Below are 13,784 nucleotides of genomic sequence, written 5' to 3'. Positions count from 1 at the left end.
TGTGACGCGATCAATGCCCCGGATCCGCCCCTCCCCCGAGAGATCGACGTACTGGTGGACGGAGGAAATTGCCAATCTGAGGCGTTCCTCCGTCCACGCAAGAAGGGTCCTGGATAGGGCCCTTAAAAGCAGGCACTCCCCACGCAGGGCTGCGAGGATCGAGGAAGCGGCGGAAGGATACAAAGCCGCGAGAGAAGCCCTTAAAAGGGCAATAGCCAAGGAGAAGGCCAGGGCCTGGGACGAGTTAGTACTCGCCCTGGACAAGGATCCGTGGGGTCGCCCATATAGGATTGTACTTAACAAACTTAAAGGCGGGGCGACCCCAGTAACGTTGACCTTGGACCCCCCGTTCGTCCATCGAGTCGTGGCGACCCTCTTCCCAGTGGAGAAGGGCGCCGACCCCATTCCCGCTCTGGATTCCGGTCCAGAGTGGAAGGACGAATTGGGGGTCACCCAGGGTGAGTTGAGGGACGCCGTCAGGAGGATCAAATCCAGGAAAGCTCCTGGTCCTGACGGCGTCCACGGCAAAGTCTGGGCCCTGACCTCTAAAGAAATAGGCGAGTATATGAGGCACCTGCTTAGCAGGTGCCTCAAAGAAGGTCGCTTCCCCCCAGACTGGAAGAGGGCAAAGCTTGTCCTCATCCCTAAGGGGGGCAAGCCGGAGGACGTACCCTCTTACCGTCCCATTTGCTTATTGGACGAGGCGGGCAAAATCCTGGAGAGGATAATTGCCGACCGCCTCGTCCGACAACTGTCCCGGGTAGGCCCCGATCTAAGTAAGGATCAATATGGCTTCCATGGCGGACGATCCACGATTGACTATCCTACGCGTCAGGTCCGCCGCGGAGGCCGAGATCGAGGACGGCGGGGTGTTGCTTGCGGTCTCGTTGGACATAGCGAACGCATTCAACACCCTGCCGTGGCGATGGATAGTGGGGGCGTTGCACGGCCATAACGTCCCCCGCTATCTTATTGCAATGATCGGGGACTACTTCCTAGGCAGGGTCCTGGAATACACGGACCGCGATGGGACGGTGAGAGAGAGAAGTGTGGGGTGCGGGGTTCCACAGGGCTCAGTGCTGGGCCCACTCCTGTGGAACCTCGCATATGATCGGGTCCTCCGGTCTGCCCTCCCCCCGGCAGCACGGTCGTCTGCTACGCGGACGATACGATCGTGCTGTCCGGGGGACAGAGCTGGGGGGAAGCGACCGCCAGGGCAAACGTAGCCCTAGAGTGTGCGGTGCGCTCCATAAGAGCCCTGGGGTTGGAGGTGGCGGCCCAGAAAACCGAGGCGGTTTTCTTTCATAAGGGATCACGTGGGCCGCCGCCTCCAACCTTCATCCGAGTAGGTGAGGCTCGAGTCCAGGTGGGGAGTAGTATCAAGTACTTAGGACTCCACTTGGACTCGACCTGGTCCTTTGGCGAGCACTTTCGCCGTCTGGCCCCGAGAGTGGAGGGGGTGGCGATGGCTGTGAGCCGGCTGCTCCCGAACCTCGGGGGACCGGGCGGAAGAGTTCGCCGAGTTTACGCCGCGGTAGTCCAGTCGATAGCCCTCTATGGAGCCCCCGTGTGGGCCGAGGACGTTCTGGCCACCCGCCGCTTGAAAGACCTGCTTCGCTGACTCCAGCGGCGGGTGGCCATTAAGGTGGTCAGGGGCTACCGAACTGTGAGCCACGCGGCAGCGACGGTGCTTGCGGGGATGCCCCCCTTCGAGCTCGCGGCCCAAATGTACCAATCTATGTACAGGAGGGTCCGCGAGCTTTATAATGGGGGGTGGTTGTGACCGGCAAGCACCGTCGCATAGCGAAGGACCAGGCTCGACGGTCGATGGTCCTCAAGTGGCAGCGGTCACTTGAGGACCCCAACGTTGCGGGTAAACGGACCATCGAGGCCATAAGACCCTGTCTACCCGAATGGATAGACAGGGTCAAGAAGGAAGGGATCATTTACCGGATGACACAGATGCTCTCCGGACATGGTTGTTTCGGAGAGTTCCTGTGCAGGATAGGAAAGGAGCGCACCGCGGAGTGCCACTACTGCGGCCATCCGCACGACTCAGCGCAGCACACGCTGGAGGTTTGTCCGGCGTGGGCGGCCGAGCGTGCGGGCTTAGTGGCCGCAGTGGGGGCAGACCTCTCGCTCCCGGCCATCGTAAAGGCGATGGTCGGGAGCGCAGGGGCTTAGAAGGCTGTGTCCTTTTTCTGCGGCAGAGTTATGCTGCAGAAGGAGGACGCGGAGAGGGAGAGGGAGAGGCGAGGCGAAGGCCGTCGCCGCGCGACTCCCTCCCCGCCGGGAGACGGGGGCAGGATGCCTCCGCCCATCAGACCACCACCGAGAAGGCGGAGGCATCATAGCCTCCAACGTCCACCCCCTCGAATCACTAGAGTGGGAGGATGACCTCGACAGGGGGCGGGGACCCGGTAAACCGGTTTCCCCTCCCCCGGCCGAGGAGAGTGGGGAGTGCTGCTTCGGGGAGCAAACGGTCCCCGCAGCAGCACTCCGAGGAAGGAGAAGGAGCCCTCCCGGGGCGTGGCCGGATCTCGATCCTACGGGAAAGAGTGGTGGCCCGCCCCTGGAGGGACATTGAAGAAAGAGCCCCGGGGTGCTACCTGAATCCCAACCCCTCTCGAAGAAGGGGCCTCCCCCCCTCGGGAAGGGAGGGTGGCCCACCCTGGGGCTCGGGGGTCCGGGGCTCGAGCGGGAGACTCGGGGCCCCGACCCCGCCCCCCGGAAACTCCGAGGAGGGCGTGGCGTGGAGGCGGTGCCTCTCTGCGCCACAACTAGAGCAAGAGCCGTCGCGTAATAGCGGCAGCGCGGGCGACCCCCTGCCCGGTATGTAAACATGCTGAACGGGGTCCGCCCGAGGTTAGGTCGGATGGGTGGGGGGAGGACGTCCGGAAGTACGCCAATGGCGATGCCCGGTTCCTCCCAAACACCTGAGTAGGCACCCGGAGGGGTTTTAGTGGGTATGCCGTTAAATAGGCGAGTCCCACATAACCCTCACTCCCTCCCCGGGGAGTGAGGGTATCCATAAAGGATTTCCCCTCCGATATCAAAAAAAAAAAAAGGTGTTAAGAACCGTCCACCGCGGATCCGCGGCGGGCAGTCGTTAATGAAAAATCAATCAATAAAGAGTGCGAATCTGGGGCTAACCGCTATTTTGTGCATCAAACGCTAAATAAGTTTGTTAACACTCGAAATCTAAGGACGAGGCGATTTAAGGGAAGACGATATTAAGGAGAGAAGGCTTAAAGAGACCGATCAGAATAGAATAAGTGCATGTATTTGTGAAAGAATTATAATTATAATAATTAAAAAAAAGAAGAGACGCGGCTCGCGGATTCGTCGCGGGAGACGCGGAGGTGGCATGGACCCCCTGCGAGGATCGTATAAATACGGTCGGGCGATCGATGCTGCAATCAATAACCCTTCGATCATTAGAAGCGTTAAACGAACGATATGGCGTACACAAACGAAGAATATTACGATATGCTGATGGCCCTTGGCGAGTGTCATGGGCAATATCATGTAGCTGCGAGAAGATACACAGAATTGTATCCGAATCGAGCAAGACATCCATCCGCTGCCGTAATACTTCGAGCAGCTCAGAGGCTGTACGAAACTGGCAGTGTCCTTTTAAACAAACAGGACACTGGGAGACATCGCGATGTAAGAAATGTACGAAATGCGGAGCAAATTCTGCGTGCTTTCGAGAATAATCCCGAATCAAGTATTCGGGTGATTGCTCGAGAACACAATTTATCTTACGGAACTATACACAGAATACTGAAAGAAGAAAACTTGCATCCATTCCATTATACTCGCGTGCAACATTTGCGAGCAGAAGATTACCACATAAGACGAACGTTTTGTGAAAATTTTCTACGAAAAGTGGATCAAAATCCTAGATTTCCTTCTTATGTAATATTCATCGATGAATCGTTTTTTACACAAGAAGGAATTTTTAATACACATAATATGCATTTTTGGAGCGAAGAAAATCCCAGAGTCACGCGACAAAGAAATTTCCAAGTTCGCTGGAAGATGAATCTGTGGGCTGGAATAATGGGAACTCACATACTTGGTCCAGTTATTCTGCCAGATATTTTAACAGGCCAAACATACGCAGAATTTTTAAGAGATAATCTGCCCGAATTTTTAGAAGAAGTTCCATTATTAGACAGACACAAGATTATTTTTCAACAAGACGGTGCTGGACCACACAACGCCAGAGTTGTAACAAATTATTTAAACGAGCAATTTCCTGGACGTTGGATGCGTCGATATGACCCGATACGGTGGCCCGCAAGATCCCCGGATCTCAACCCTCTCGATTTTTTTTTATGGGGATATTGTAAGGAAATAATTTACAAAACGCTTCCCGAAGATGTCAACGAATTAGATACAAGATTACGACATGCGATTTGGGCCATCGAAGACGAAATGATGGAGAACGTCCAAAATAATTTAGTGAAACGCATGAGAGCATGCGTTAGAATGAATGGTGCTCATTTCGAGCACTTATTATAAATCATATTTAAATCCGCTCTTCTCAGAGCGATCAAAGATAATCCGCTCTTTTCAGAGCGACCAACATATTTTTACATGGAACATTTCGCTTGCAAAAAAGAGATAAAGCAAAATAAATATTAATAAATTATTTACATAAACCGAATATAATACTATAGATTTTGGATTTTCCAAACTATCGCATTCACAATGCGGAAGCTGCAGCTAATTATAAGACGACGTCTCGTCGACGACGATTATTATCGTGCAATACACTGGGCACTGCTATTTATCAGCAGTATGAAGAATCTCATTATTAAGGTAAGAATAAGTGAGTGAGTGAGTGAGAGAGAAAGAGAGAGAGTACGGTGCATGTGTGGATACGCGTGCATAAATACGCACGCACGCACGCACGCACGCACGCACGCACGCACGCACGCACGCACGCACGCACGCACGCACGCACGCACGCACGCACGCACGCACGCACGCACGCACGCACGCACGCACGCACGCACGCACGCACGCACGCACGCACGCACGCACGCACGCACGCACGCACGCACGCACGCACGCACGCACGCACGCACGCACGCACGCACGCACGCACGCACGCACGCACGCACGCACGCACGCACGCACGCACGCACGCACGCACGCACGCACGCACGCACGCACGCACGCACGCACGCACGCACGCACGCACGCACGCACGCACGCACGCACGCACGCACGCACGCACGCACGCACGCACGCACGCACGCACGCACGCACGCACGCACGCACGCACGCACGCACGCACGCACGCACGCACGCACGCACGCACGCACGCACGCACGCACGCACGCACGCACGCACGCACGCACGCACGCACGCACGCACGCACGCACGCACGCACGCACGCACGCACGCACGCACGCACGCACGCACGCACGCACGCACGCACGCACGCACGCACGCACGCACGCACGCACGCACGCACGCACGCACGCACGCACGCACGCACGCACGCACGCACGCACGCACGCACGCACGCACGCACGCACGCACGCACGCACGCACGCACGCACGCACGCACGCACGCACGCACGCACGCACGCACGCACGCACGCACGCACGCACGCACGCACGCACGCACGCACGCACGCACGCACGCACGCACGCACGCACGCACGCACGCACGCACGCACGCACGCACGCACGCACGCACGCACGCACGCACGCACGCACGCACGCACGCACGCACGCACGCACGCACGCACGCACGCACGCACGCACGCACGCACGCACGCACGCACGCACGCACGCACGCACGCACGCACGCACGCACGCACGCACGCACGCACGCACGCACGCACGCACGCACGCACGCACGCACGCACGCACGCACGCACGCACGCACGCACGCACGCACGCACGCACGCACGCACGCACGCACGCACGCACGCACGCACGCACGCACGCACGCACGCACGCACGCACGCACGCACGCACGCACGCACGCACGCACGCACGCACGCACGCACGCACGCACGCACGCACGCACGCACGCACGCACGCACGCACGCACGCACGCACGCACGCACGCACGCACGCACGCACGCACGCACGCACGCACGCACGCACGCACGCACGCACGCACGCACGCACGCACGCACGCACGCACGCACGCACGCACGCACGCACGCACGCACGCACGCACGCACGCACGCACGCACGCACGCACGCACGCACGCACGCACGCACGCACGCACGCACGCACGCACGCACGCACGCACGCACGCACGCACGCACGCACGCACGCACGCACGCACGCACGCACGCACGCACGCACGCACGCACGCACGCACGCACGCACGCACGCACGCACGCACGCACGCACGCACGCACGCACGCACGCACGCACGCACGCACGCACGCACGCACGCACGCACGCACGCACGCACGCACGCACGCACGCACGCACGCACGCACGCACGCACGCACGCACGCACGCACGCACGCACGCACGCACGCACGCACGCACGCACGCACGCACGCACGCACGCACGCACGCACGCACGCACGCACGCACGCACGCACGCACGCACGCACGCACGCACGCACGCACGCACGCACGCACGCACGCACGCACGCACGCACGCACGCACGCACGCACGCACGCACGCACGCACGCACGCACGCACGCACGCACGCACGCACGCACGCACGCACGCACGCACGCACGCACGCACGCACGCACGCACGCACGCACGCACGCACGCACGCACGCACGCACGCACGCACGCACGCACGCACGCACGCACGCACGCACGCACGCACGCACGCACGCACGCACGCACGCACGCACGCACGCACGCACGCACGCACGCACGCACGCACGCACGCACGCACGCACGCACGCACGCACGCACGCACGCACGCACGCACGCACGCACGCACGCACGCACGCACGCACGCACGCACGCACGCACGCACGCACGCACGCACGCACGCACGCACGCACGCACGCACGCACGCACGCACGCACGCACGCACGCACGCACGCACGCACGCACGCACGCACGCACGCACGCACGCACGCACGCACGCACGCACGCACGCACGCACGCACGCACGCACGCACGCACGCACGCACGCACGCACGCACGCACGCACGCACGCACGCACGCACGCACGCACGCACGCACGCACGCACGCACGCACGCACGCACGCACGCACGCACGCACGCACGCACGCACGCACGCACGCACGCACGCACGCACGCACGCACGCACGCACGCACGCACGCACGCACGCACGCACGCACGCACGCACGCACGCACGCACGCACGCACGCACGCACGCACGCACGCACGCACGCACGCACGCACGCACGCACGCACGCACGCACGCACGCACGCACGCACGCACGCACGCACGCACGCACGCACGCACGCACGCACGCACGCACGCACGCACGCACGCACGCACGCACGCACGCACGCACGCACGCACGCACGCACGCACGCACGCACGCACGCACGCACGCACGCACGCACGCACGCACGCACGCACGCACGCACGCACGCACGCACGCACGCACGCACGCACGCACGCACGCACGCACGCACGCACGCACGCACGCACGCACGCACGCACGCACGCACGCACGCACGCACGCACGCACGCACGCACGCACGCACGCACGCACGCACGCACGCACGCACGCACGCACGCACTGATTGTTACACTCATCGTGTGCAGCAATCAGCTGATCGCGTCGAGCGCCCCACATGATCGCCTATATCGGACAGTGAGTTGCGCCGTCCCCGTCTACCTCTTGTACTCGTTCCGTAATTCGCAAACTATTTTATTTAATAATTTAAAAACTAAGCCTCGTAGACAATTTTGGTAAAGGGAAAATCTTCTTAGAATAGACTCGACAATTTATTTTTTTAAAGACAAACGTCTGTTCTGGATCACCCTGTATATTACAAAGTTACTAGATTTTCACTTTTCCGCCAGCAAATTTGATGGCAAAAAAGTTCACGTGAAAAGTTTCACATTTCCACGTTTTGTTGAGTTACATGATCATGAGTTCACGTGAAACTTTTCACTTTTCGTCTTTCCGCCCTAGGGGAAAAGTTACATGATCGCTGCCCTGGTCGGAACGGTAGTTAGTCTGTTCTTCAAGTCTTTTTTTTTTGATAGTCCAGGGGAAATGCTTTATGCATACCCTCTCTCCCCGGGGAGGGAGAGAGGGTTATGTGGGACTCCCCTATTTAACGGGTGTACCCACTAAAACCCCTGGAGGTGGCCGTCGCGGCTCAGGTGGGGGAGGTGGCGCCCCGGAACTAGCTGATGCAATACATCGGCAGCGCCGCCCCCGTGCTCCCACCGAGCATGCGTCGGGAAGAAGTTGTTGTGTCTTCCCGACTCCCGGTTCCGGTTGTTCTTCAAGTCTAGCCTGAAGCCGTCTCAATTCGTTTTCCTAGGATTCCGTCTTCGCAAGATCGTAGGTTACTGGCGAAGGGTGAGGCGTATCTGCCTGTGATCGGATCCTGAAGGTTCGTCTAAGACCCTCCAGTCTCTCATCAGTTCAGACACGCCCTTGGTACAATAGTGATATCGATTAGCTCCTGTCTTCTAGCGTCCATGAAGGTAGGTTCTGTACCTCTGTTTAGGATGATAAGTCTCTTGTCCAGGATGAAGTCATGCAGGCTCTCCCCTTTCGAGTTGATGTTTGAGCTCCCCAACCGAAATGGTGGGAGTTAGCGTCACAGCCCAGGAGGAGTTCGAGTCCTGCCTCCTCGGCATGGGCAACCAGGTTCTTGACATTGTTCTGAGGTGGAAGATCGCAGGAATCGTAGGGCATGTAGACTGACCCTATGAGTAAATCCATTGTCTTCCCCTCCTCCAGGTTGATACTCGTCTGGGCGACAGTTAGGTCTTCGCTGCTGAACTGAGGCAGAAAAGTAATATTAAGGCCTTTTGCTATAATGCATGTCCTTAGTTTGCGGTTCGAGCAGGCTCTGAAAATAGTTCCACAGCCGCCCAAACCTTTGATAGCATTATTCAAGAGCCAAGGCTCCTGGATAATGGCAATGTGTGTGTGCATCGCAGCGGTGCTCCTAGCAAGAATAGCCGAGGCGCCTTTGCTGTGATGCAAGTTAATTTGAGTGATGGGTACCGTGGAGACTGTCATAATTAGGCAGTCCTCTTTGGTGTCCCCTCCGGATTCAGGCTTCCCACCGCATTCCCTTTCGAACAGCCTGACGGATGCCCGTCCAAAACTGCAGTGGGGCCTGAAATTACAGGACTTCAGGGCGTCCAGAGATTGATCCCCAACCAGGCAGGCGAAGTGGGTGCTCGTGGCATCCCTGCTTACGCTCCTCCTGGTGACGATCCAATCTCCGGTCGCCAGTTCTGTATTTTGTCTGTCGAGGAGCCTCAAGGATGTTTCGGAAAGTACCTGCGTCAAATAGGCCGGCGAGCAGCGTCGTGCGCTAAGGGATGTCGCAGGGGAGGTCTTTTTTCAAAAAGTCTCCGACGCGCTCATTTCGTTCTCGAATATTTAAAACGTTCTTTCCGTTGCTCGCGGAATATAGCGATCTTCTCCGTTGCTTGCGGATTCAAAAATTCGGCTCGAGTTTTACGCTCTTTATTTCGTCGTTTAATTAAAAGACTGTAAATATTTTAAGACTGTATTTGTGAGATAGAATAAAAGACTTGTACATAGACATATATATCTATCGGGACCATGGATGTAATAAATACCTGGATGGAGCACAAAGCTGCGGGGTAGAAGCACAAAGGGTGAGGGGAATGAAATGTCTAATGAAACGGATGAGGCATTTAAGATGGCGGCGGCGGATAATGTCACGGAGTGCGATTTATTTAACGTCTTGGAACGAAGAAAGCTTTCTCACTCGAAAAAAATGAATAAAATTTATATATATGTATGTATTTGTATTTATATATTTATATGTATTACATATATTATATATACATATATTGTAATACATTATTTGTATTTAGATTTGTACTTATATATATATATATATATATATATATATATATATATATAATATTTGTATTCTAATTTGTTTAATTATATTATAGTTTATTGTAATACATTATTTGTATTTAGATTTGTACTTATATATATATATATATATATATATATATATATATATATAATATTTGTATTCTAATTTGTTTAATTATATTATAGTTAATTGTATTCTAATTTGTTGTATTATATTATATTTAATTTGTATTTATATTGTATATTTAATACTAAATAATAAATGTGAAAAATAAAAAATTATAATTGAATGGAATAAAATATTTATTACATACTCTCTTATAATTTATATAATTTATTAAAAATATGATAAAAAATAACAATAAACTTTGAAAAAGTTTTTTAATACATTGTCTGATCAATAGATCACATCACGCAAAATGCAGCTTGGCTCCGTAAAGACTGCATTTGCGCATATAATGTGATTAATCAGACAATATATTAAAAAAACTAATCCTTTATTATTGCCCCTTAAACAATACTATTTTGTTAAATTGTTGCCTTATACTTACATTGCTTTCGATTGCACTACGCCCTATAAAGTAAAGTCTAATGTGAATATATTTAGAAACGACCGCTCTTATTAGATGAACCGCATGATTTTGTAACGGAGTTTGATCGCAGGAATGCTGTTCCAAACTAAGAAATACATTATTGTTTCCAATAAAACGATGTAATACTTGATGTAAAAGATAAGCTTCAGTCATTTGTTTTAATAAACGCTTGCCGCCACTTTCGCGTAAAGCAAAACGAATAACAGTTTCTGCTATTTTACAAATAGCAATTACATCATGCGAAGGGAGCGTCAATCCTCCACGATTCTTAATATTAATAAAAGAGCATTCCCGATGTGTTTCATTTCCACAGAGAGCATTGACACAAGTGTCACAACGTATCATTTTTTTCAAATGGCGGACCACAAAACCAGCAATATAAGCAATTATTCGAGTAGAACATTGAGAAAGTTGAACGATACCTGGCAAAAATGGTAAGTCTAAATTATTATTATCTTCACAACTGCTATCCTCAAATAAACGTGATCTTGGAGTCGACTGATTAATAATAATTTCAGGATTCGAAGAAACATGTAAAATTGCAATAGCATCCAAAGGAATGCAATTACCGGTTTTTATATCTGCAATCTCTGTGTGGATAAGAAGTTTTTTGTAAGCGGCTTTAAATTGCCGAACTGTTGGATTGTTGTTGCAACCTCCCTGAGCTCTTACGCAACCAAAAAACAATTCAATGTGATCTTGGCTAAATTTATAGCACGGTATGTATTTCAGAATGTCTTGACTAACAACTAAATCGTTGTAAATTTCTAATAAACTTTTGATACACATCATAAAACCGATCACTCCACATTTGTTTTTGGACTGAATTAACAATATACCATTTTTCGTTGTTCGCAATTGTGAAAGATAATTATAACCTTCATTTAATTTGTTAATAATAATAGAGCTATTATTTTCATGCAACGGTTGTTTAAATCCACTTTGTTTCATATTCATTGAATTAAAGATATCAAAAAGATCGTTTATTAATCGTATAAATCGTGTTGTTGGTGTCGAATCTGCAAATTCGGGATATTTTAAATCATTTGCACAAAAGTCTATCGCATCAGCTACAGAAGTACTAAAGATTTGCGCCGCAAGTTTCACTTTCATTTTTTGTTTTTGGTAATTTACATGTTGTGTTCTTAACTTATTAGCTAAATGTATCCCTTCGTTTGATTGGATTTCATGAAGCTTCATGAAATATTCCCACCGGATCATATTACCTTTGTCATCAATTATTGATTTGTGATTTCCAAGACAATTACGTAATAGTTTAAGAGAATGACATGGATCAAGAAATACTGCTACTTTCTCTTGTGTCATTGGATGAGAAAAATAAGTCTGAAAAGACGTAGTAGGCGTTAAATTGCATCCTAAAATATTGCACATTGTTAAATTAACGGGAGCTCCATCAAAAGTCATTGCTATTATATTTATATTATGCTCGTGCAAAGCTTTTAATGCTTGAATAACTAAATTGGATTTCTGTTCGGCATTCAATCCGTTTATCAAAAAATATCCTATGGGAATTTTCAAAGACTGATTTATTACATTTACTAAAAACACTAATGCTTCTTTAGCTATAGTGTCACCGCCACCAATCAATATCAGGACCTAAGTCGACGTACCCCCTAAATTTTTGACCGTCATATTCGACATGTTGTCTTATGGCCATTTCGTCAAATATAAGAACGCCGAAAAGAGGATAATGGACTAGTTCCGCGCGTTGTTTGATCGACTGTAATGCTTCCTCATTAAAATCCGGCTCACCATTAATCGATTTATACCCCCAAATTGTCTTAGGATGGGGCAAACACGTATTAAATTTTTTTTTGACAAATGCGTACGCTCGTGGCGAGTAAAAATGTAATGTTAAAGCAAACGATCTTAACTCGGGCTCGTATTGTTTACGCATTAGTGTTTTATGAATCTTACTACTTTGACGCAGTAACAATTGCTTATTAAACATACCTATGCCGTTTAAAATGTCCAGCTGTTGTGGATCAAGAAGATGTTTCTTCTTTAAAGATGCCAATACATCTTTCAAATTTGCAATGCACTTCACAAACTTTCGGTGTTTTTGCCGCAGAGATTTTATTTTCTTGTTATAATGCTTTCTTGTATTAATCAGTGCAACTCTCAATGTTTGTTTCCTTGGTGTATCTTCCGACAAACGTGGTGAAACAGCCGTTCCTTGATGTTTGACTTTGCGTGGTGTACTTGATTGGGAAACTGCATCAATCACTATATATAAAAATATACAATAATTTAATGAAATTAATTAAATATCTGCAACTATTTGTTTCAAGAAAATAGACTAATTATCTTAACAAAATAGAATAATAACCTTCAGAAGTGCTAGAAGTACTAATAATAATACTATCTATCGTTACTGTTCCAAGAATGTCAGAATTATTTTGTACAGTTTCTATAAAGTGGCAATCAGAATTATCTTGTACAATTGTCTTGGGAACAATATTTTCTTGACACTTGCGTTTCCCTGTAAAAAATATACTTTCTTAAATATTATATAGTTGATTTTATATTTATAATTAAATTAATTCTTTATATTTTATATACAAATGGGATGACACCAGGCCGGATTCTAATATAATAATCATCTCTTCTGTCAAAGGCACTTTCTTCAAAATGTAGCGAGCACAATTTTGCATTTTCTGGTACATCTTCATTATTTAAACCCATCCTTTCTAGCCACTTTTTACGTTCTTCTAGGTTCTTAGGCATTCTATAATTATACGATTGTTATTAAAGTTAACAATAACATAAAACAGTTATGATATATATAATTTCTTTGCAATACTTAAGCACACTTACCTGTGAAATGTAATTTTTTGGTTATGAGATTGTTCCCATTGCAATTGTATTTTATTCTTTCGGCTATTGTTATTTCGGCTTTTACAGCCTTTAGCCCAACAATCCGGCATGTTATGTACACTATTAGTACTCACTATATTAATAATCACTATATTAATCTCACAATCACTATTAATTACGTTATTACGCAGCGGATAATTTCACGGAATGTGAGCGTTGCAATATCTCGGTTAACGTCGTGTAATACCGCGCGACGTGAAAGTAGACGCTAAATCTGAGGCATCTAAGATGGACGCGACGATGGCCCCTCACC

The 13,784-nt window shown here is 50.8% G+C and overlaps 1 protein-coding gene across 1 annotated transcript; it reads right to left on the bottom strand.

The window, feature by feature from the left end:
- Positions 1 to 11,627: 11,627 nt before the first annotated feature.
- Positions 11,628 to 13,581, bottom strand: LOC145971903 (uncharacterized). The gene is made up of 5 exons (XM_083099996.1): positions 13,472 to 13,581; positions 13,213 to 13,382; positions 12,984 to 13,136; positions 12,608 to 12,880; positions 11,628 to 11,977 (listed from the first exon to the last, which is right to left on the bottom strand). The coding sequence occupies exons 1-5, from the start codon at positions 13,579 to 13,581 to the stop codon at positions 11,928 to 11,930; spliced, it is 756 nt and encodes a 251-aa protein (XP_082956122.1). The 3' UTR covers positions 11,628 to 11,927.
- Between the last annotated feature and the right edge of the window lie 203 nt (positions 13,582 to 13,784).

The sequence above is a fragment of the Camponotus vicinus genome, unplaced genomic scaffold (assembly GCF_025532165.1).
Source record: "Camponotus vicinus isolate PSW18456_S1 unplaced genomic scaffold, iyCamVici1.0 SCAF_5, whole genome shotgun sequence".
Lineage (NCBI taxonomy): Eukaryota > Metazoa > Arthropoda > Insecta > Hymenoptera > Formicidae > Camponotus > Camponotus vicinus.
Note: the sequence above shows the minus strand (reverse complement) of the source record. Positions and strands in the feature narration are given on the sequence as shown.